The 26,214-nt window shown below is 36.6% G+C and overlaps 1 protein-coding gene across 1 annotated transcript in view; it reads left to right on the top strand.

Annotated features, from left to right (window-relative positions):
• Nucleotides 1–11,706: 11,706 nt before the first annotated feature.
• The window catches only part of LOC133623885 (rho-associated protein kinase 2-like), a 123,120-nt gene continuing 108,612 nt past the window's right edge, over nucleotides 11,707–26,214 (top strand). Inside the window, exon 1 of the mRNA XM_061987352.2 lies at nucleotides 11,707–12,129. Coding sequence (XP_061843336.2) covers nucleotides 12,034–12,129 — 96 coding nt within the window. The 5' untranslated portion in view covers nucleotides 11,707–12,033. The remainder of the gene's footprint in view (nucleotides 12,130–26,214) is intronic.

Raw genomic sequence — 26,214 nt, 5'->3', positions numbered from 1 at the left:
CCTCAGGATTTTTTCAATGAAAAAAAATGTGCCTTGGCTCAGAAAAAGTTGAAAAACAGTGGACTAGGGGGCCAAATTTAGAGAAAAAAAAATGTGTCTGGGTGCCAGGTATATCTACTTTTAGGAACACTAATACAAAACCTCACAATAATGTCTGATTGAATGCTAAAAAAAATTATGACATACCAGAATTTTACATTTGTTTTACTGTGAGACACCCAGCATGTACATGAAAGTAAAGAATGTGGCATTTACAATATTAACTATGAACGATAAAACACTGAATATTGACAACATATGAACGTCACACCCCCTCTCCATTGACATATGTTACAATCAAGCGTAACGCAATAAAAATGCAACAAAAAATGAACGCAAAGGGTAAAAAAAAAACCACCTACAATCTGATATATCTGATACATCACTAAGCTTTAGAACTTTGTTGTAAAAATCTCCTTCCGCGTCTGTCCCTGACACCCGCATTTCAGGGCTGACACTCTGTGGAAACGCTCCTCACCCACACTGCTTGGTGCCTCGTCTGAGCTGCTGTGACTTAGATTACCATAGTAACTAATTAGATTACCAAAGTAACTAATTAGATTACCATAGTAACTAGTACATCATGCAAAAGCTCAGATTCCAACCATTGAAATACTTTGTATAGTTGAAGACTTACGGTCAATAGAAAACATCACTACATATCAAAATGGCAGCTACACTTTCCATCTTAAAAATCTAAAAAAAATATTTGGAAATGTCCGGCGGGCCAGATTGAAAAGCTTAACGGGTCGCATGTGGCCCCCGGGCCTTAATTTGCCCAGGTCTGTATTAAGACAGTATATTTCCAGAGACATCTATTCTGAAAAAGACAGAGGTCTTATATCCAGTGTCTAGAGATGTTCACAGGCCAACCAACAGATGGCGCCAAACTCTGCAGCAAGCATGCCATGATGTCATTCTCTCACACCAGTGACCATGACAGATGCAACAAGAGAAAAGCACTGGAAAAAAAAAAAGTGTCTCAATGTTTAAGAAGGTTAGCAAAGAACACATTTGTTTAATTTCATTTGTCTACTAAAAACAGTTATGGGGAAAGTGTCATTTTATAAGGGACGTGTTATGTTCAAGTGAGCACGGTAATTGTTTTTTTCAGTTTTTTTTTATTAGTGTTCTTAACTCCTGTTTCCATGCTGGTGTTGAAACTTTTGGAAATGTCTGGGGGAGTTGTGCCATAGCTGATGTTGCGCAACCCATCAGGCACAAGACATTGAAACAACATTAAGAACTTTTTTTAAATAGGTCCTCAAACATAACGTTGAAACAACTTTTTGACAAAGTTTAATCAATGTCGGGTTCAGACGTTGTTTTGACCATTGATTTGTAGTCATTTCCCAACCAATATTCTACATCACAAATACAACGTTGAAACAACATGCTTTTTGACAACGTTTAATCAATGTTGGGTCATGACGTTGATTTGACCATTGAAATGTTGGTAATTTCCCAACCAATATTCTACAACACAAATACAACATTGGAACAAAAATGCTTTTGACGACGTTTAATCAATGTTGGGTTCTGACGTTAATTCGACCATTGATTTTTGGGTCACTTCCCAACCAATATTCTACAACACAAATACAACGTTGAAACAACATACTTTTTGACAACGTTTAATCAATGTTGGGTCATGACATTGATTTGACCGTTGAATTTTGGTCATTTCCCAACCCAATATTCTACAACACAAATACAACGTTGAAACATTATGCTTTTTTGACAATGTTTAATCAATGTTGGGTCCTGGCGTTGATTTGACCATTGAATTTTGGGTCGTTTCCCAACCAATATTCTACATCACAAATATGTTGAAACAACATACTTTTTGACAACATTTAATCAATGTTGGGTTATGACGTTGTTTTGACCGTTGAATTTTCATCATTTCCCAACCAATATTCTATAGATACAAGTGTGTATATATGTGTGTATGTATATACATACTGTATATATGTGTGTGTGTATATAGCTATATATATATATATATATATATATATATATATATATATATATATATATATATATATATATATATGTGTGTGTATATATATATATATATATATATATATATATATATGTGTGTGTATATATATATATATATATATATATATATATATATATATATATATATATACGTGTATATATACATATATGTGTATATACGTGTGTGTGTGTATATGTATAAATATATGTGTATGTATGTATGTATGTATATATATATATATGTGTGTGTGTGTGTGTGTATATGTGTATGTTTTTATATATATATATATACATATATATTTACTTTATATATAGATATGTGTGTATGTATATATACATACTGTATATATGTGTGTATATATGTATATATATGTTTATATATATATTTACATATATATGTGTGTGTATGTATATTTATACAGTGTATATATATATATAGACACACTATATATATATATATATATATATATATATATATATATATATGTGTGTATGTGTATATATATATAGACACATATATTTATATAGACACACAACACAAATACAACGTTGAAACAACATTATTTTTGACAATGTTTAATCAATGTTGGGTTCTGACGTTGTTTTGACCGTTGAATTTTCATCATTTCCCAACCAATATTCTACAACACAAATACAACGTTAAAACAACATACTTTTTGACAACGTTTAATCAATGTTGGGTTCTGATGTTGATTTGACCATTGATTTTTGGGTCATTTCCCAACCAATATTCTATAACACAAATACAACATTGAAACAACATGCTTTTTGACCACATTTATTCAATGTCAGGTTGTGACGTTGATTTGACCGTTGAAATGTTGGTCATTTCCCGACCAACAACATGGATCTAACGTTACACATCAAGGTTGTCTCACTTTACAAATACAACTGTTTTGCAACGTTGTTTAGAAGTCAGTTTTAAAAGAACATATGTATAATCAACGTTGTATCAATGTCTTGTGCCTGCTGGCAACCTCTTATGAATGATATCTTGGTATTTTTCTTCACAGAGAAAACTATTTGCAAGGTGATTTGTCGGTGGCAGCAGCAAAAGTGCACTCTCAGTTCCTTCAATCACTAATCAATTCAATTGCCCTTCCCTGTTGACAACTTTTCAGCCCAAATAATGCCATACATGCAACTGATCTCCATTCTGGCCTTTTAAACAAGAAAAAGCCTCCTATGAGATAATTCCAAAAACAGTGTGTGATATTACCAATTGTGGTGTTTTATATATATATATGTACACAGTACAGGCCAAAAGTTTGGACACACCTTCTCATTCAATGCGTTTTCTTTATTTTCATGACTATTTACATTGTAGATTGTCACTGAAGGCATCAAAACTATGAATGAACACATGTGGAGTTATGTACTTAACAACTGAAAACATGTTTTATATTCTAGTTTCTTCAAAATAGCCACCCTTTGCTCTGATTACTGCTTTGCACACTCTGGGCATTCTCTCCATGAGCTTCAAGAGGTAGTCACCTGAAACGGGTTTCACTTCCCAGGTGTCATAGTTTTGATGCCTTCAGTGACAATCTACAATGGAAATAGTCATGAAAATAAAGAAAACACATTGAAATGAGAAGGTGTGTCCAAACTTTATATATATATATATATATATATGTTTGTATATGTATATGTATATATATATGTATATATATATGTATATGTATATATATATATATTTGTATATATATATATATGTATGTATATGTATATATATGTGTGTGTGTATATATGTGTGTGTGTATATGTGTTTATATATATATATATACATATATATTTACTTTATATATAGATACAAGTGTGTATATATGTGTGTATGTATATACATACTATATATATGTGTGTGTATATAGATATATATATATGTATATATATATATATATATACATATATGTGTGTGTATATATATATGTGTGTGTGTATATGTATATGTAGTGTTTGTATATATATATATATATACATATGTGTGTGTGTGTGTGTGTGTGTGTATGTGTATGTTTTTATATATACACATATATATTTACTTTATATATAGATATGTGTGTATGTATATATATACATACTGTATATATGTGTGTATATATGTATATATATGTTTATATATATATATATATTTATATATATATATGTGTGTATATATGTGTATATATATGTATATAATATATATATGTATGTATGTATATGTATACAGTATATATATATAGACACACATATATATACATATATATATATATATGTATATATATATATATGTATATGTGTATGTATGTATATTTATACAGTATATATATATATATATAGACACATATGTGTATATATATATATATATATATATATATGTATATGTATATATATATAGACACACATATATATTTATATATATATTTATTTATATATATATATATATATATATATATATATATATATATATATATATATATATATATATATATATATACATACACACATATATATGTATATATATATATATATACACACATATATATGTATATATATATATATATATTTATATATACTGTACATTATTCAACCGTCAAATACTGATCAGTATTACAACCCCTGGAGTATTTTTGTTGATCATATCACAGAAATACTCATCAATATAAGAAGCTATGATGATGCTTTCAGAAAAGTGCTTTCATTTGTCCCATTTTCCTCACATGCAGGGCCCATCGCTGGCTAAATCGGGGCCCTAAGCAAAATTTTATTTGGAGCCCCTATTCCAATTCATTTCTATTTATGCAAAACAATTTTTATACTTTTTTTTTTTTTTTTTAATGAAACTTGAATTCAACCTAGGGACAGTGACAGTATCAAGGGAGAGAATACGGCATTGTGTTGTTTTCAGTGACGGAGCAGGAAGTGGCTCGGAATGTGTTTGCCGTAACGACGACATCATTTTGCCTTTGTACACCAACATAAGTGACAATTATGTTGCATCCCCACTACAGAGCAGCGTAGGTTGCACCTGTTTGCTTCTAGCAAGAAAGCACTCCCAATTAAACGCCAAATGGAATATTCACCAGGCCATTGTCACACTATGGATGGGATAAGTATCGCCATTAACACCTGAACATGATGCCATCATTCCACACCTGCTCATTCCCACCAGCCCCACTCCCACCGTCACAGGTCACGCCATGCTTGTACCATAAGTCATCCTCGGCTGGCCAGGGGGACTTTGTGTGACTCATTGCTAAAAAAAAAAAAAAAAAATTACTCTCACATCACAGGCCAACAACAAGACACACAAAAGTCTGCCAATACTGTTTTTATTGCACTTTTTTTTTGGTTTAAAATTGTTTAGTGCCACCGTTTTTGTTGCTCCCGAGTAGATATCACAAGTTGTTTTTTTTGTTTGTATTTGTAAATTTAAATGAATAAAAAAAATGATTCTAAGCAGTGTGTAATTAACTCATTCAGGGGCATGGACTAAAGGAGTATATTTTTAGCAACATGCCTGCCAGGCTGTGCATCAGCATTCCTCAAATACTGAAAGTCACTGGAGGCTTTGGGCAGATTGATGAGATAAGAGGGCAGGAATTCCGGCTTCGGGGGTGGGGGGGCATGTTTTAGGGAGGTGTGTCCCAACATGGAGCAGGACGGATCACCAAAAACTGCCGGACTAGAACACTCCAACCACTTATTAACAATAAAACACGTGTAAGGAGGGAAGGTGAGGGAGCTGTGTGACAAGTTAGCGAAAATAAAACCCTACCGGAAACTGTGCACCTTCAAAATAAAAGCCGGAAGCGTGCCAGTGTAACAATACGAAACATTAAACGCTGTGTTTTCTAATATTCAAGTGAAAACTAGACACCATAAAACCCTAACGGAAACTGTACACCTTCAAAATAAAAGCCGGGAGCGTACTTAGTATAATAATACTAAACATTAAACGCCGTGTTTTCTAATATCCAAGTGAAATCTAGACACCATGTCATTGCACCTGACATGAAGTTAAAGTTAGCGGAAATATGTTCACGTTTTATCACGTGCCGGTGCCAGCTGTTAGGAGCACGACTGATTTAAACACAGATACATTTGAAAGTGTCAATGTTTTATCTCCAACTCGTGTATGTAACTACGTACAGTACATGTTTGGGATGAAATTACTTAAAATAAATAAATAAATACATACAAGGGTAAAAACAAGTTAAGCGCTGCAAAACTACATAGATGTGCAAGAATACATTTCTAATTAAAAAAAAACTACATACATGTGTAAAAAGTAGTGAAGTGCTATAAAACTACATACATGTGTAAGAGTACATTTCTTTAAAAAAAACACACATTCACATGTAAAAAGTAGTGAAGTGCTATAAAACTACATACATGTGTAAGAATACATTACTAAAAAAAAACACATATACGTGTAAAAAGTAGTTAAATGCTATAAAACTACATACATGTGTAAAAAGTAGTTAAGTACTATAAAACTACATGTGTAAAAAGTAGTTAAATGCTATAAAACTACATACATGTGTAAAAAGTAGTTAAGTGCTATAAAACTACATACATGTGTAAGAATACATTTCTAAAAATAAAAAAACCACATATACGTGTAAAAAGTAGTTAAATGCTATAAAACTACATACATGTGTAAAAAGTAGTTAAGTGCTATAAAACTACATGTGTAAGAATACATTTCTAAAAATAAAAAAACACATACACGTGTAAAAAGTAGTTAAGTGCTATAAAATTACATACATGTGTAAGAATACATTTCTAAAAAAAAACTACATACATGTGTAAGAAGTAGTTAAGTGCTATAAAACTACATATATGTGTAACAAGTAGTGAAGTGCTATAAAACTACATACACATGTAAAAAGTAGTGAAGTGCTATAAAACTACATACATATGTAAGAATACATTTCTTAAAAAAAACATATAAACGTGTAAAAAGTAGTTAAATGCTATAAAACTACATACATGTGTAAGAATACATTTCTAAAAATAAAAAAAAACACATATACGTGTAAAAAGTAGTTAAATGCTATAAAACTACATACATGTGTAAAAAGTAGTTAAGTGCTATAAAACTACATACATGTGTAAGAATACATTTCTAAAAATAAGAAAAACACATACACGTGTAAAAAAGTAGTTAAGTGCTATAAAACTACATACATGTGTAAGAATACATTTCTAAAAAAAAAATACATAAATGTGGAAAAAGTAGTTAAGTGCTATAAAACTACATACCGTACATGTGTAAAAAGTAGTGAAGTGCTATAAAACTACATACATGTGTAAAAAGTAGTGAAGTGCTATAAAACTACATATATGTGTAAGAATACATTTAAAAAAATTTAAAAAAAACACATACACGTGTAAAAAGTAGTTAAGTGCTATAAAACTACATACATGTGTAAAAAGTAGTTAAGTGCTATAAAACTACATACATGTGTAAGAATACATTTCTTATAAAAAAAACACATACACGTGTAAAAAGTAGTTAAATGCTATAAAACTACATACATGGGTAAAAAGTAGTTAACTGCTATAAAACTACATGCATGTGTAAGAATACATTTAAAAAAATTAAAAAACCACATACACGTGTAAAAAGTAGTTAAGTGCTATAAAACTACATACATGTGTAAAAAGTAGTTAAGTGCTATAAAACTACATACATGTGTAAGAATACATTTCTTAAAAAAAACCACATACACGTGTAAAAAGTAGTTAAATGCTATAAAACTACATACATGTGTAAAAAGTAGTTAACTGCTATAAAACTACATGCATGTGTAAGAATACATTTCTAAAAAAAAAAAACCACTTACACGTGTAAAAAGTAGTTAAGTGCTATAAAACTACATACATGTGTAAAAAGTAGTGAAGTTCTATAAAACTACATACACGTGTAAAAAGTAGTGAAGTGCTATAAAACTACATATGTGTGTAAGAATACATTTCTTAAAAAAAAACCACATAAACATGTAAAAAGTAGTTAAATGCTATAAAACTACATACATGTGTAAAAAGATGTTAAGTGCTATAAAACTACATGTGTAAGAATACATTTTTAAAAATAAAAAAAACCACATATACGTGTAAAAAGTAGTTAAGTGCTAAAAAACTACATACATGTGTAAAAAGTAGTTAAGTGCTATAAAACTACATACATATGTAAGAATACATTTGTAAAAAAAATACATATGAGTGTAAAAACAATTTTAATCACTAATAAACAAGATTTGAGTGTAAAAACTATTTTAATCACTAATAAATAACATACGAGTGGAAATAGAATTAAACCACAACAACAAATTTTTCACATTCTGAACTGTCATACAAGTGTAAAAATAAGTTAGGCACTGTACAATTACATACATATTGTATAATAAATTACCAAAAAAACTACATACAAGTGTAAAAAGAAGTTAGGCACTGTAAAATTTCATACATATTTAATAATAAATTACCAAAAAAAAACTACATACAAACGTAAAAAGTAGTGACGTGCTATAAAACTACATACATGTGTGTTAAAAACAATTTTAATCACTAATAAACAATATACAAGTGGAAATAGAATTAAACCACAACAACAAATTTTTAACATTCTGAACTGTCATACAAGTGTAAAAAGAAGTCAGGCACTATAAAATACATACATATTTAAGAATAAATTACAAAAAACTACATACATGTGTAAAAAGTAGTTAAGTGCTATAAAACTACATACATGTGTAAAAATTGGTTAAGTGCTATAAAACTACATACATGTGTAAGAATACATTTCTAAAAAGAATACATATAAGTGTAAAAACAATTTTAATCACTAATAAACAACATACGAGTGGAAATAGAATTTAACCACAACAACTAATTTTTCACATCCTGAACTGTCATACAAGTGTAAAAAGAAGTTAGGCACTGTACAATGATATACATATTTAAGAATAAATTACCAAAAAAAACCTACATACAAATGTAAAAAGTTAGGCACTGTAAAATGACATACATATTTTAAGAATAAATTACCCAAAAAAACTACATACAAATGTAAAAAGAAGTTAGGTACTTTAAAATTACATACATATTTAAGAATAAATTACCCAAAAAAACTACATACAAATGTAAAAAGAAGTTAGGCACTGTAAAATTACATGAAAAAAAAAAAATACATACAAATGTAAAAAGAAGTTAGGCACTGTAAAATTACATACATATTTAAGAATAATTTACCCCAAAAAACTACATAAAAATGTAAAAAGAAGTTAGGCACTGTAAAATTACATGAAAAAAAAAAAATACATACAAATGTAAAAAGAAGTTAGGCACTGTAAAATTACATACATATTTAAGAATAATTCACCCCAAAAAAAACTACACACAAATGTAAAAAGAAGTTAGGCACTGTAAAATTACATCAAAAAAAAAACCTACCGTATTTTCCGCACTATAAGGCGCACCTAAAAACCACAATTTTTCTCAAAAGCTGACAGTGCGCCTAATAACCCGGTGCGCTTTATTACGATTCATTTTCATAAAGTTTCGGTCTCGCAACTTCGGTAAACAGCCGCCATCTTTTTTCCCGGTAGAACAGGAAGCGCTTCTTCTTCTACGCAAGCAACCGCCAAGGAAAGCACCCGCCCCCATAGAACAGGAAGCGCTTCACCCGCCCCCGGAAGAAGAAGAAAAAACGCGCGGATATCACCGTACGTTTCATTTCCTGTTTACATCTGTAAAGACCACAAAATGGCTCCTACTAAACGATCCGGTTCATAAAAAGACGCAATCTCTCCATCCGCACACGGATTACTACCGTATTTCACAGCAACTGAACCGCACTGTGGAACGGGAGCACGTACGGTGAATATTCGCTCCACAGGGAATGAGAAGTCATCCTTCACTGTGGTTCTAGCTTGCCATGCTAACTTCCACTCATGGTGATATTCAAAAGGAAGACCTTGCCAAAAGAGACCTTTCCAGCCGGCGTCATCATAAAAGCTAACTCGAAGGGATGGATGGATGAAGAAAAGATGAGCGAGTGGTTAAGGGAAGTTTACGCGAAGAGGCCGGGTGGCTTTTTTCACACAGCTCCGAAGGCGAACACACCTTCACTAAGACGGGCAGACAGCCTCGGACGACATACGCCAACATCTGCCAGTGGATCGTAAATGCTTGGGCAGATATTTCGGTCACAACTGTGGTCCGAGCTTTCCGGAAGGCAGGATTCACAGAACAACAGCGACACTGACTCCCGATGACTTCTACGAGACGGAACCGGCCATTTTGGATCCCACGCTTGCGCAACTTTTCAATTCGGACACCGAATTCGAAGGATTTACGAATGAAGAATAACTTCAGAAGGTGAGCGCTATGTTTATTTTGTGTGTTGTGACATTAACGTTCGAGCAACATTATGTTACTATTGCTCTACACCATTTTGAATTTTACTATGTTTGTGATTGCACATTTGCGTACATTTTGGGACAGAGTTGTTAGAACGCTGGTTTTCAATATATTATTAAAGTTTGACTGAACTATCTGACTGTTTTTTTGACATTCACTTTAGCGCAGCGTTTTTTTGACATTCACTTTAGCGCAGCGTAGGCGCGGCTTTTAGTCCGGGGCGGCTTATTGGTGGACAAAATTATGAAATATGTAATTCATAGAAGGTGCGGCTAATAATCCGGTGCGCCTTATAGTGCGGAAAATACGGTACATACAAATGTAAAAAGAAGTTAGGCACTGTAAAATGACATACATATTTAAGAATAAATTACCCCCCAAAAAACACATAAAATGTAAAAAGAAGTTAGGCACTGTAAAATTACATCACAAAAAAAACTACATACAAATGTAAAAAGAAGTTAGGCACTGTAAAATTACATACATGTTTAAGAATAAATTACAAAAAAAACTACATGCAAGTGTAAAAAGAAGTTAGGCACTGTAAAATTACATGCATTTTTAAGAATAAATTACCAAAAAAAACTACATACAAATGTAAAAAGAAGCTAGGCACTGTAAAATTACATCAAAAAAAAAACCTACATACAAATGTAAAAAGAAGTTAGGCACTGTAAAATGACATACATATTTAAGAATAAATTACCCCCAAAAAAACACATAAAATGTAAAAAGAAGTTAGGCACTGTAAAATTACATCACAAAAAAAACTACATACAAATGTAAAAAGAAGTTAGGCACTGTAAAATTACGTACATATTTTAAGAATAAATTACCCAAAAAAACTACATACAAATGTAAAAAGAAGTTAGGCACTGTAAAATTACATACTTATTTAAGAATAAATTACCAAAAAAAACTACATACAAATGTAAAAAGAAGTTAGGCTCCCCACATCTGTGGTCCCTTCCAGGGTTTCACGTTTGGTTGAGTTTTTTCTTGCCCTGATGTGGGATCTGAGCCGATGACGTCATTGTGGCTTGTGCAGCCCTTTGAGACATTTGTGATTAAAGGCTATACAAGTCAACGTTGATTGATGGATTGACATTTATCTTAATTTGGCAGGCCGTGTGAGTTTTAGGTGCGGTTAAAAAAAAAAAAAGGGGGGAAATAGCGCAGCTTTATTTTGGTAGTCCGCGCCGGAAGTGTCATGTCACGCCTCGCAGATGACTCTGGTGTTGAACACGCTGTACTGGGATCAGTTTGCCGAGCGTCACCTGGTACAAGACCGGGCTCACCTGAGCGTGGAGACCGACCTGGTACCGAGGATTCCGGTTGGAATTTTAGACACTCTTCCCTTCTTTTTTTTTGGGACTCTTTTTAGAAACTCTGGTTAAAAATTAATTCACCTGACTAACTTGACACCGGGCGTCATGAGGCGTCTTGCCAGTTGTGAGTAGTCGAGGCCAGAGACTTTTAGCTAACAACACCACTTCCGGTGTTTTCCCCCCCAAGCCCTCGTTTTTATTTATTTATGACATTTAAAAAGGAATATTAAACATGCTCGGGGCGGAGAGCAGGCTGGAGAGCCGGCTGGAGAAGCTGGAGGCCCTCATGAGGAACCCGGAGTCGGTGTTAAACTTGGAAACGCTGCTGGTAAGTTTATGGTTTGTTTTGTCTTGAGTCGAAGAATGATACATAATGGCGATAATAGGTGATGACGTCATTGGAGCCATGGCGGCAAGTTTGACAATCACGTGATCTTTGACGCGTCATAAAAACACCATACTTTTATAATTTTATTTTACACGGTCAGTTTTTCCCATTACTACTACTAAAAGTTCTAGTTTTAGAATCTGTATTTTTTTTTAAATTAGGAGTTTGATTGATTGATTGATTGATTAAAACTTTTATTAGTAGATTGCACAGTACAGTACATATTCCGTACAATTGACCACTAAATGGTAACACCCCAATAAGTTTTTCAACTTGTTTAAGTCAGGGTTCACGTTAATCAATTCATGGTTAGCTACAAGAGGAGGTAATCTTGTCTTTTTGGCGTTTGTCTCAGAGCAGTCGTCCATTAAAAAGGTATGTACCCACTTAATTGGCCCATTTTCTTGTTTATTCGTGAATAGCATCGCCATGGTAACAGGAAATGTTGCAAACTTAAAGTACCGCCGTAGGCGCGAGCGAGACCCTTCCGATGGTATAACATATGTGGGGGTCCGTTGGCCGATCCGTCTCGTATTAATTTTGATTGATTGATTGAGACTTTTATTAGTAGATTGCACAGTACAGTACATATTCCGTACAATTGACCACTAATTGGTAACACCCCAATAAGTTTTTCAACTTGTTTGAGTCGGGGTCCACGTTAATCAATTCATGGTTAGCAACAAGAGGAGGTAATCTTGTCTTTTTGGCGTTTGTCTCAGAGCAGTCATCCATTAAAAAGGTATGTACCCACTCAATTGGCCCCTTTTTTGGTTTATTCGTGAATAGTGTCGCCATGGTAACACGAAATGTTGACAACTTAAAGTACCGCCGTAGGCGCGAGCGAGACCCTTCCGATGGTATAACAAATGTGGGGGTCCGTTGGCCGATCCGTCTCGTATTAATTTTGATTGATTGATTGAGACTTTTATTAGTAGATTGCACAGTACAGTACATATTCCGTACAATTGACCACTAAATGGCAACACCCCAATACGTTTTTCAACTTGTTTAAGTCGGGGTCCACGTTAATCAATTCAATTATTTAATCAGGAATTCAAAACATTTCAGTCCCCTTTTCCCATTTTAAGCCAATAAGGCATGTCCTAAAATACCATTATATGTTGGACCTTGTTCTGTATATTGTACAGTATTTTGTATATTATTTTGTATATTGTACAGGATTGCTTATTATTTTTACTGGACAGTAGTCTTGTTTTTTTCAATTCTTAGTTTTATCTTTATTACTTCTTGTGTAATTTATTTTTATCCCGTATTTGTTCCCACTACCGCACCTTAAATTGGAGTCCTTAATCTCGTTGTATGCAAATATAATGACAATAAAGTCCAATCTATTCTATTCTATTCTACCGTATTTTTCGGAGTACAAGTCACTCCGGAGTATAAGTCGCACCGGCCGAAAATGCATAATAAAGAAGGAAAAAAACATATATAAGTCGCATTTTTTGGGGAAATTTATTTGATAAAAGCCAACACCAAGAATATACATTTGAAAGGCAATTTAAAATAAATAAAGAATAGTGAACAACAGGCTGAATAAGTGTACGTTATATGAGGCATAAATAACCAACTGAGAACGTGCCTGGTATGTTAACGTAGCATATTATGGTAAGAGTCATTCAAATAACTATAACATATAGAACATGCTATACGTTTACCAAACAATCTGTCACTCCGAATCACTAAATCCCATGAAATCTTATACGTCTAGTCTCTTACGTGAATGAGCTAAATAATATTATTTGATATTTTACGGTAATGTGTTAATAATTTCACACATAAGTCGCTCCTGAGTATAAGTCGCACCCCCGGCCAAACTATGAAAAAAACTGCGACTTATAGTCCGAAAAATACGGTATTCCATGACCTGAATAAGTATTGTTTCCCATCAGCACAATCAAAGCTGATAAAAATACGCAGCCTTTAAGACGGGGGTTGGCAACCCAAAACGTTGAAAGAGCCATATTGGACCAAAATTACAAAAAAACAAATCCGTCCGGGGACGCAAAAAATGAAAAGCCGTATATAAGGTGGACCCCGACTTACCATGAATTGATTTACGTGGACCCCGACTTAAACAAGTTGAAAAACGTATTGGGGTGTTACCGTTTAGTGGTCAATTGTACGGAATATGTTCTGTACTGTGCAAATTACTAATAAAAGTTTCAATCAATCAAGTCTTATAATTAAGGCAACACATGACGTAAGTGTCTATATTAGCTATAATAGCCTACTATCAAAAGGACTATGTGTCGCCGGCTGAAGCAAATCTTTGTTTACAGAAATGTTGAAATTTAATATTTATTCTACACATTTTTATAACATTAGAAACCATTAGAGGCTACTCAGAGGATGAGATAAATCCTGGAAATGACTGGCTTCTAATGGCCAAAGGTATAGATGTGTGTGTCCAAGTTAAAGGAAACGGCAGGCTGTCTTCTTTTAATGGATTTATTGCAATCTTTGGCAAACTAGGTAATGTTTGCTGTGGTCTGGAACAACACGGCACACAAACAACTATGAGAAATGCAGCCAATATTACGGACAGATAATGTGTCATGAGACATGCAAATATAAATTATATACAAAGAGGATACAAGTAAAGGATATTAAATGAGCTCAAATATACCTACAAATTAGGCATAATGATGCAATGTGTACATGCAGATAGCCTAAATAGCATGTTAGCATTGATTAGCTTGCATTCATGCCTGATTAGCACTCCAACAAGTCAATAACATCAACAAAGCTAACATATGTGCATTCACGCACAGCATAAAACGTTTGGTGGACAAAATGAGACAAAGAAGGTGTGGCATAAAACACATCTTTCTGTGGCAGCGTCACGTGGCGCAGTTGGGAGAGTGGCCGTGCCGGCAACCTGAGGGTTCCTGGTTCAATCCCCACCTTCTACCAACCTCGTCACGTCCGTTGTGTCCTTGAGCAAGACACTTCACCCTTGCTCCTGATTGGTCGTGGTTAGGGCCACACTTTTGGTGGACAAAATGAGACAAAGAAGGAGCGGAAGATTTTACATGTAAACAAGTCCACACTTGCGTCACAGTACACACTATGGTGAGTTCAAGAAGCGCCGAAATTAGTAGGACAAAACGATGTTCACCAAAGACAGTGAAGCATACACACAAACATATTAAACAGTGGGATTTCTAACAATCGGGAAGGTTTGTGTCATGTTTTCCCTCAAACAAAAAACATACTAAAACAAAAAAAAAAGTTTTCCATCCCATCTTTTTTCATTTTCAATCCTTTTTTTAAAATGCTCCAGGGCTCGAGAGCCGCGGGTTGCTGACCCACGGGTTAGAGGAAAAATAAGGATTTTATTACTCCAACTTTGGACCACAACAGAATAAAAATTGCGGACTCACGCAAAGCTCTTGGGTAAACCTCTACCCCAGTGGTTCTTAACCTGGGTTCGATCGAACCCTAGGGGTTCGGTGAGTCGGGCTCAGGGGATTCAACGGTGGTCAACACACACCCGACTCATCGTGTAAATACAAACTTCTCCCTATCGGGCGTATTACGGATACGGCAACAGCAGAAGTCAGACTGATTTGCAAGTGTGTAATTTGTTGTGAGTTTATGCACTGTGTTGGTTTTGTTCTTTGAACAAGGTGATGTTCATGAACGGTTCATTTTGTGCACCAGTAAAAAAAACATGGTAACAATTTAGTCTGGGGAACATATTCACCATTAATTAGTTGCTTATTAACCTGCAAATGAGTAACATATTGGCTCTTAACTAGTCATTATTAAGTACTTATTAATGCTTGAAACAGCATGGCCTTATTACAACCCTAACCCTAACCCGAACCCTAACCCCCAACCAAATAACTCTAAATTAAGTCTTTGTTACTTAGAACAGTGTTTTTCAACCACTGTGTGAGATATTGTCTGGTGTGCTGTGGGAGATGATCTAATTTCACCTATTTGGGTTAAAAATATTTTTTGCAAACCAGTAATCCGCAAATAATGTGTTGTTGTTGAGTGTCTGTACTGTCTGGAGATCGGCAGACTTACCACGTTATACTCTTCCATATCAGTAGGTGGCAGCAGGTAGCTAATTGCATCGTAGATGTCAGAAACAGCGAGAGGCAGCGTGCAGGTAAAAAAAGGTGTCTGATTCTTAAACCAAAAATAAACAAAAGGTGAGTGCCCCTAAGAAAAGGCATTGAAACTTAGGGAAGGCTATGCAGAACGAAACTAAAACTGAACTGGCTACAAAGTAAAGAAAAACAGAATGCTGGACGACAGCAAAGACTTACTGTGGAGCAAAGACGGCGTCCACAAAGTACATCCGAACATGACACGACAATCAACAATGTCCCCACAAAGAAGGATACAAACAACTGAAATATTCTTGATTGCTAAAACAAAGTAGGTGCGGGGAATAGCGGTCAAGGAAGACATGAAACTGCTACAGGAAAATACCAACAAAAAAAGAAAAAGCCACCAAAATAGGAGCGCAAGACAAGAACTAAAACACTACACACAGGAAAACAGCAAAAAAGTCCAAATAAGTCAGGGTGTGATGTGACAGGTGGTGACAGTACACCTACTTTGAGACAAGAGCTATGTTGACGCATGCTTGGTTATGCTTTAAAGTCATATCCAACAATTCCGACGACGACTTCTTACTGTCAATATCGGCTGCTGAGTTTCAGTTTTTAATGATTTCTGCTGGTGGTGTGCCTCCGTATTTTTTTTTTTTAAAGAAAAAAATGTGCTTTGGCTCAAAAAAGATTGAAAAACACTGACTTAGAATATGTTCCCCATACTAAAGTGTTACCAAAAACATATAACTTTGTCTTGAATTTGAAAATAAAGGGGGGTTCGGTGAATGCGCATATGAAACCGGTGGGGTTCGGTACCTCCAACAAGGTTAAGAACCACTGCTCTACCCTATTTGGAGAAATCTGCTCGATTGGAGCAAGTTTGGAAAAAGACAAGATTGTTTTATAAATATCTCCGCCATTGCCTCAATAGTTTAATTTCACTAATGTGGATCCCAAAAACACAAAAACATGAAGTAAGAAGAGTTGTTTTGCATAATCGGGCCTATTTAAGTCGTACTATTCATTGTTATGAGAGTCGGCCCAATAACAGTCAGTTTCATCTAGAATTGACCGGGGGTCAGCAACCTGAAACCAAAATATTTTTCCCCCCAATCCTTCTTTAAAAATGCTCCAGGGAGCCACTCGGGCAGCACTAAAGAGCCGCGGGTTGCTGACCCCCGCTTTAAGACAATGTTTTTCTCATACCCTGAATTGTTTGTCACTTTTGCAACAGAAATAATGCCCCAGGTACCGTATGCCACCCGGCGTCATTTTAAGCAATGCACATCCGCTATTGCTAACTAACTATTGTGCAGTGCAGCTTCCCACGCAGGAAGTTGTGGTCACGTCCTGCAATTGGGATAACGATAACCCCTTTCCCGTTTGCCTGCACAACACAAAGGGGTTTTTTTGTTGTCTGGGAGGGTGGATTGTGTTTTTGGTAACGTCTGTGTCAGTTTTTTGTGTGCTCTTGGAGTGGACTGATGGTCAGGGTTCAGAGGGAAGACTTTTTAACCTGTTGCTGTTAGTCATGTATTAGTAAATGATAACAAAAAAGGGGGTTGGTTCTTTCATTTAGTCTGAAATAAGCATTTTCAGTGGAAAAAAAACAAATCCTACTCAAGGCCTGCAAATCCTAATTCGGTTTGCATTTTTTCCTAAGACAAACTACCCGATCTTGTTGAGATTTGCTCAGATTCCAGGAAGAACAATCAAAGGAGTTTCTTGTTATTGTCGATTCGGAGGGGTAAACACAGAAGATAACGTGAAATGTGACTGTTTTTATGATTGTTTTAGCAGCACACTGCAACCAACTTAATCTTGTTTTGTCCCGTCTGCTAAGCTAACTAACCACAAGAATGCGCGACTCGCTCTAAGGCCCCTTCTACAGTAAGCCGGCTAAGGTTCCGATAATATTGGACTGCCGATATTATCGGCCGATAAGTGCTTTAAAATGTAATATCGGAAATTATCGGTATCGGTTTCAAAAAGTAAAATTTATGACTTTTTAAAAACGCCGCTATGTACATGGACGTAGGGAGAAGTACAGAGCGCCAATAAACCTTAAAGGCACTGCCTTTGCGTGCCGGCCCAGTCACATAATATCTACGGCTTTTCGCACACACAAGTGAACGCAAGTCATACTTGTCAACAGCCATATAGGTCACACTGAGGGTGGCCGTGTAAACAACTTTAATACTGTTACAAATATGCGCCACACTGTGAACCCACACCAAACAAGAATGACAAACACATTTCGGGAGAACATCCGCACCGTAACACAACATAAACTTTTATTGGTAGATTGCACAGTACAGTACATATTCCGTACAATTGACCGCTAAATGGTAACACCCGAATAAGTTTTTCAACATGTTTAAGTCGGGGTCCACGTTAATCAATTCATGGTAACGTTGATGTCCTCAAACACATTGTATGGCGTTTTCCATCTCTTTTTAACATTTTAAAGAGTCCAAGTGTAAAAAGAAGTCACTCTAAAAGGTAAAAACCAGCAAAACCTGAAAGTTCTTCTCTTCCCACATTATTCTTCTTATAACACTCATTAGGGCCACTCCTTCAAAAACACACATTTATTCTCGCTGAAGCCAGGTCTCATGAGGTAGACTTAAGTTGTACATGATGACAGTCTAACTTTGTGTGCTCTGAGATCATATTCAGTCTTCTATTTGTGTCAGCCCGCCACAAATAGAATTAGCATTACCTGTTACATGGCGGATGGAACGTGCGTGTTGTTCGGATCAATGTTTTTATCTTTTTTTATTACTCAGTTTGGATTGTTTGTTGTGGAGGTTTCCCTCTTGTGGTGGGTTCTCCTGGCCGACAGATCTTCGGGAGCCCGGTATACAGTTTGAATCAAGTCTTTTATTTCTCATAAACACCCAGGAGTGGCTTGCTTTCCAGCAATATGTGTTCGTCTCTGGGCGTGTGTCTCTCTCCGGCTCTCGTCCGGCTGCTGCTAATAAGGGCGACAGGTGATTAGATAACAAGCCCCAGCTGGGCAATCTACTCACCTGCCGCTGACTTCGAGGCCGGTCCTTACACACCAAGCCCCTCCACATTTGTGTTTGTGTGTGTGCCGTTCCGATTATTCATAGCGCATGTGCATTGCACAACACGAAGCGAAAGAGAAGCACACGTTGGTGTGGGCATTCGTGTTGGAGTCACGGCGAGTGGACTTTATTTAACAGTCAGAGAAAGAGGATGCGTCCTGACCTTCTTCTGTATGGTAGCACTTTGGCAGATCTCCAGATTCTCCGGAAGATTGATATTGCCCTTGTCAACCGACACCCCGACTAAAGTTCAGAATATTCCGGATTATGATGCTTTTGTGTATGTTTTAAAATATTCTATCTTCTGCTAGGAGGTCCAAAGGATGACGAGGCGGTGGTGCATCAACAATGACTTTATTAAAACTAATAACCACGCCAAAGCAACATTTACAACGGTCTCACACATTCAATGACCCTCAAACTGTCAGAAAATACCACTCTAAAGAACGAATGAACGACAACCAGTATTTTAAATAGTGCTCATTTCCTCCACAAAAACATGCCTGTCTACACGAGTGGAGTTTTTTTGAATTGTATTTTTTTTTTTTTCCCACTTTCCTCTCCCTTATCTCCCTGCTTGCTTCTTTGTCTTGTCATGTCTTGTCTTAACTTTTTTGTAGCCTCTTTTTGCACTGCTCTCCAAATGAAATGCAAAAATTTGATATGAGAGCAGCCAGCATGGACGAATAGAACAGACAAGCTTATCTCTCATGGACACCTGTTGTTGTTGACTTTGGACTGACTATCGGCTGCACAACATCAAGGCCGCGGAACAGAGACACACTGCAGGCTTACACACACACATGCATCCACAAAAAATATACGCCACACACACATACCCCACCCCCAATCCAACGCCCTTGACGCAAAACCCATAGGGGTGATGGACGGATGGGCAGCGCCTGAGAGCTGCAGCCTGCCACCATGGCCCCCCACTCCCTCCCCTCTGTTGCTAGATATCTCGAGATGTACGTTGTAATATGTGTATGTGCTTTGCTATGTAGGTTTTTTTCCCACTCCAGACTGGGCCCCCTTAGGAGCCCAGTCTAGATTGTATTTTTTTTACTCATCCTTCCCCAGCTTTGACCTTTTTCCCATTTTTTACGGGGCGCCTTGTGGCGACCCATCAGCATTACTGTTCTGTAACCCTGTACACTGTTTGTTTGTCTAATCTTGAACGGGTTTGTGCTGAAAAACTAAGTTTCGTTGTGCTTGTGCAATGACAATAAAGACCTACCTACATAAAACAAAATGTCTGTTCACATAAAAATTTGCTTGCTCAGTGGCCTTGTGGTTAGTGTCCGCCCTGAGATTGGTAGGTCGTGAGTTCAAACCCCGGCAGAGTCATGCCAAAGACTATAAAAAATAGGACCCATTACCTCCCTGCTTGGCACTCAGTATCAAGGGTTGGAATTGGGGTTTAAATCACCAAAATGATTCCCGAGCGCGGCCACCGCTGCTGCTCACCGCTCCCCTCACCTCCCAGGGGGTGGAACAAGGGTATGGGTCAAATGCAGAGTGTAATTTCACCACACCCAGTGTGTGTGACTATCAGTGGTACTTTAACTTTAACCTTAAAACACATTTACTGGCTGTTAGGCGCATTTTGTCCCAGTCCAAAAAAACGACTACAAATGACTGAAACATAACACCTTTGTTCATTAATATTGAAGAGTAATACATATTCTGTTGCAGTGGGGGCGTGGCTATGGGTGTGGTGGGGGCGTGGTCAACAAGACGCCATCATCTGCTATTATTCATATATTTTCTTAAAAAAGGCTAGAAATATCATGCATTTAAAAACAAATCTGTTGGTATGAACATATATTTATATAATAGGCGACATAGCCAATATCCATCCATACTGTATAGACTTGCTGGTGTTAAAGTTTATGTTCGTGTATTATTGATGTTCACTGTTTAATGGTCGTGAACACATCATGTTAGCAAAGAATGTGGAAGTGTTGTTGTGTGTCTGGTAAGAAAGCACAGAGACAGAAATGTGTGCACGGGAGGAAATTATTGTTGGAATTTGGTCAGGTAATTAGCATAAGATTGGCAATAAAAGTTAAAAAATAGCGTCAGACTTTGTGTGACTTATTCTGGAGGCTACAATATAGCGATATGGACGAAAAAGAATATTTCGATATATTTTTGCTTAAACTCGATATTCAATATATATCTCGATATATTTTCCGGTGAAAGTATGCATATAAAGATATACATTTTTGAGCGAGATTTACTGAAATTGAAGTGAATGACAACTGTACTGTAAACATTATTAACCCAGTTAGTCAAGATGGGTATTAACTAGAGATGTCCGATAATGACTTTTTTGCCGATATCCGATATTCCGATATTGTCCAACTCTTAATTACCGATTCCGATATCAACCGATACCGATATACACAGTCGTGGAATTAACACATTATTATGCCTAATTTTGTTGTGATGCCCCGCTGGATGCATTAAACAATGTAACAAGGTTTTCCAAAATAAATCAACTCAAGTTATGGAAAAAAATGCCAACATGGCACTGCCATATTTATTATTGAAGTCACAAAGTGCATTATTTTTTTTAACATGCCTCAAAACAGCAGCTTGGAATTTGGGACATGCTCTCCCTGAGAGAGCATGAGGAGGTTGAGGTGGGCGGGTTTGGGAGGGCGGGGTTTGGGGGTAGCAAGGGGTGTATATTGTAGCGTCCCGGAAGAGTTAGTGCTGCAAGGGGTTCTGAGTATTTGTACTGTTGTGTTTATGTTGTGTTACGGTGCGGATGTTCTCCCAAAATGTGTTTGTCATTCTTGTTTGGTGTGGCGCATATTTGTAACAGTGTTAAAGTTGTTTATACGGCCACCCTCAGTGTGACCTGTATGGCTATTGACCAAGTCAAACGTCATAAATTTAACTTTTTGAAACCGATACCGATAATTTCCGATATTTAATTTTAAAGCATTTATCGGCCGATAATATCGGCGGTCCGATATTATCGGACATCTCTAGTATTAACAGCACAGAAAATAAACTGTTTATGTAGCACAGAATTACATAACATAAATAAAATACAAAAATATTCTTTCTACATAAAATAAATAACATAGCTGTGCAAATAATGCAACATGTATAAAACTCAGATAACAAATACATTTTCAGGCAGGCACTTTTTAATTCCCAGTTGACGATGTAATGGACACACACGTACGCTTCTGTGGTCCTACTACAGGGGTCGGCAACCTTTACCAGTCAAAGAGCCATTTTGACCAGTTTCACAAATCAAAGAAATCAATGGGAGCCACAAAATTCTTTTGAAATTTAAAATGAAATGACACTGCATACAAAGTTTTTTTTTTTTGCTTTGTGCTATGTATAAACCAAGGGTTTCGAGTTTTGTATGAATGGCGCTTGACAGCGTCATACTTGTCAACCTCCCAATTTTTCAGCATACTACGAAATTCAGGGCAACTCTTCTCTTGAACGTGCCGTGATGGTACAGCATTTAGCGCCCACTACATCCAGCGTGCCGGCCCAGCCAAGCAAGGCATAGTTTGTCAACAACCACACAGGTTACACTGACGGTGGCGGTATAAACTTTAACACTCTTACTAATAATGCGCCACACTGTGAACCCACACCAAACAAGAATGACAAACACATTTCGGGAGAACATCTGCACCGTAACACAACATAAACACAACAGAACAAATACCCAGAATCCCATGCAGCCCTGACTCTTCCGGGCTACATTATACACCCCTCGCTACCAAACCCCGCCCACATCAACCGACGCTCGGAGGGGGGGGGAGCAGGGTTGGGGTGGGGGCGGGGTTTAGTGGTAGCAGGGGTGTATAATGTAGCCCGGAAGAGTCAGGGCTGCATGGGATTCTGGGTATTTGTTCTGTTGTGTTTATGTTGTGTTAAGGTGCAGATGTTCTCCCGAAATGTGTTTGTCATTCTTGTTTGGTTTTGGTTCAAAGTGTGGCGCATTATTAGTAAGAATGTTAAAGTTATTTTATATGGCCACCGTCAGTGTAACCTGTGTGGCTGTTGACCAAGTATGCATTGCTGTCGCTTACGTGTGCAAGTAGAAAATGCATACAACAAAAGGCTGGGCTGGCACGCTGTGTGTACAGAGTGTAGAGGGTGCTGAATGCTGTACCATCATGGCACGCCCTTATTATTATTGTTAGGGTGACAATCGAAGAATATTAATCCCGGGAGTTTTCTGCGAGAGGCACTGAAATCCGGAAATCTACCGGGAAAATTGGGAGGGTCGGCAAGTATGCAGCTGAGCCGCATCAGAGTGATCAAAGAGCCGCATGCGGCTCCGGAGCCGCGGGTTGCCGACCCCTGCCCTACTAGAAGTGGTGCGCACAAAGTAAGTGACTTTACTTAATTGTGCGGCAATGATCCTCCTCACTTTGTCGTACATTTCGCTTGAGAATTCTCTTTTCTCTTCTCCGACTCTCGTCCTCATTTGGGATGTCTGTAGTGTTTTCTTTTTCTGGTTCCATGACCTGTCTTGCCTCTGATTGGTCTGTCCCGATATTAGATGTGCGGTGACATGTATACTATCTTTATAATCAGCACATAGCAGTTGTCTCACAGATGAACACCTGCTGCGATCCATCCTGCCGGCCTCATCTGTCCCATTACAAATTCATGTGTCAGTAATAGTAGGTGACGTCATAGGTCGCATTTATCCGGACGGAAACAAAGATGCACGAGTCGGCGCAACCTGTGACCAGCATGAACAGGAAGAGAAAAATGGCCGTGGCCACTGGTAAAAACATTGAAAGTAAGGGACCATTTTGTGCTACCTTTGTGCTGTTAAAATTTTCATTTGGGTTTTTTTTATGTTTTATAAGTAATTATAAAATGCATTTTCAGACTAGTAACAACATCCAGCTTCCCCCCCACCTTGTCCAAATGTTGCCAAACTTGTCCCAAACTTTGAGCTACGCTTGTGTCGTCAAAAAAACAAACATTTTAACTGTAAGTGTTTTAATTTTGATAACAATTTATTATTATCAATATCCATAGTGATGTACAGATCGATATTGACATCAATGCCTCTAATACCAGATGGTTTTGCTCATAAATAAAAGCTCAAATCAATGTATATGGATATTTTGATACATCAGTCATTTAGGTCATGTTTTTAACCAGAAAGTGTGAAGTTGTACTTTCATTTACACTATAATTTCATTGACAAGTTATGTAAGAAACATATTTATTACTAATTTATTTTATTTATTTTAGCACTATATAATTGTATGTACATTTACTGTACAAACCCTGTTTCCATATGAGTTGGGAAATTGTGTTAGATGTAAATATAAACGGAATACAATGATTTGAAAATCCTTTTCAACCCATATTCAATTGAATGCACTACAAAGACAAGATATTTGATGTTCAAACTCATTAACTTTATTTTTTTTTTTGCAAATAATAATTAACTTAGAATTTCATGGCTGCAACACGTGTCAAAGTAGTTGGGAAAGGGCATGTTCACCACTGTGTTACATGGCTTTTCCTTTCAACAACACTCAGTAAACGTTTGGGAACTGAGGAGACACATTTTTTAAGCTTCTCAGGTGGAATTCTTTCCCATTCTTGCTTGATGTACAGCTTAAGTTGTTCAACAGTCCGGGGGTCTCCGTTGTGGTATTTTAGGCTTCATAAAGCGCCACACATTTTCAATGGGAGACAGGTCTGGACTACAGGCAGGCCAGTCTAGTACCCGCACTCTTTTACTATGAAGCCACGTTGATGTAACACGTGGCTTGGCATTGTCTTGCTGAAATAAGCAGGGGCGTCCATGGTAACGTTGCTTGGATGGCAACATATGTTGCTCCAAAACCTGTATGTACCTTTCAGCATTAATGGTGCCTTCACAGATGTGTAAGTTACCCATGCCTTGGGCACTAATACACCCCCATACCATCACAGATGCTGGCTTTTCAACTTTGCGCCTATAACAATCCGGATGGTTCTTTTCCTCTTTGGTCCGGAGGACACGACGTCCACAGTTTCCAAAAACAATTTGAAATGTGGACTCGTCAGACCACAGAACACTTTTCCACTTTGTATCAGTCCATCTTAGATGAGCTCAGGCCCAGCGAAGCCGACGGCGTTTCTGGGTGTTGTTGATAAATGGTTTTCGCCTTGCATAGGAGAGTTTTAACTTGCACTTACAGATGTAGCGACTAACTGTAGTTACTGACAGGGGGTTTCTGAAGTGTTCCTGAGCCCATGTGGTGATATCCTTTACACACTGATGTCGCTTGTTGATGCAGTACAGCCTGAGGGATCGAAGGTCACGGGCTTAGCTGCTTACGTGCAGTGATTTCTCCAGATTCTCTGAACCCTTTGATGATATTACGGACCGTAGATGGTGAAATCCCTTAATTCTTTGCAATAGCTGGTTGACAAAGGTTTTTCTTAAACTGTTCAACAATTTGCTCATGCATTTGTTGACAAAGTGGTGACCCTCGCCCCATCCTTGTTTGTGAATGACTGAGCATTTCATGGAATCTACTTTTATACCCAATCATGGCACCCACATGTTCCCAATTAGCTTGCACACCTGTGGGATGTTCCAAATAAGTGTTTGATGAGCATTCCTCAACTTTATCAGTATTTATTGCCACCTTTCCCAACTTCTTTGTCACGTGTTGCTGGCATCAAATTCTAAAGTTAATGATTATTTGCAAAAAAAAAAATGTTTATCAGTTTGAACATCAAATATGTTGTCTTTGTAGCATATTCAACTGAATATGGGTTGAAAATGATTTGCAAATCATTGTATTCTGTTTATATTTACATCTAACACAATTTCCCAACTCATATGGAAACGG

This window comes from Nerophis lumbriciformis, linkage group LG26 (genome assembly GCF_033978685.3).
Source record: "Nerophis lumbriciformis linkage group LG26, RoL_Nlum_v2.1, whole genome shotgun sequence".
NCBI classification, from domain to species: domain Eukaryota; kingdom Metazoa; phylum Chordata; class Actinopteri; order Syngnathiformes; family Syngnathidae; genus Nerophis; species Nerophis lumbriciformis.
The sequence above is the reverse complement of the archived record's forward strand: the minus strand, read 5'-3'. Positions and strand labels throughout refer to the sequence as shown.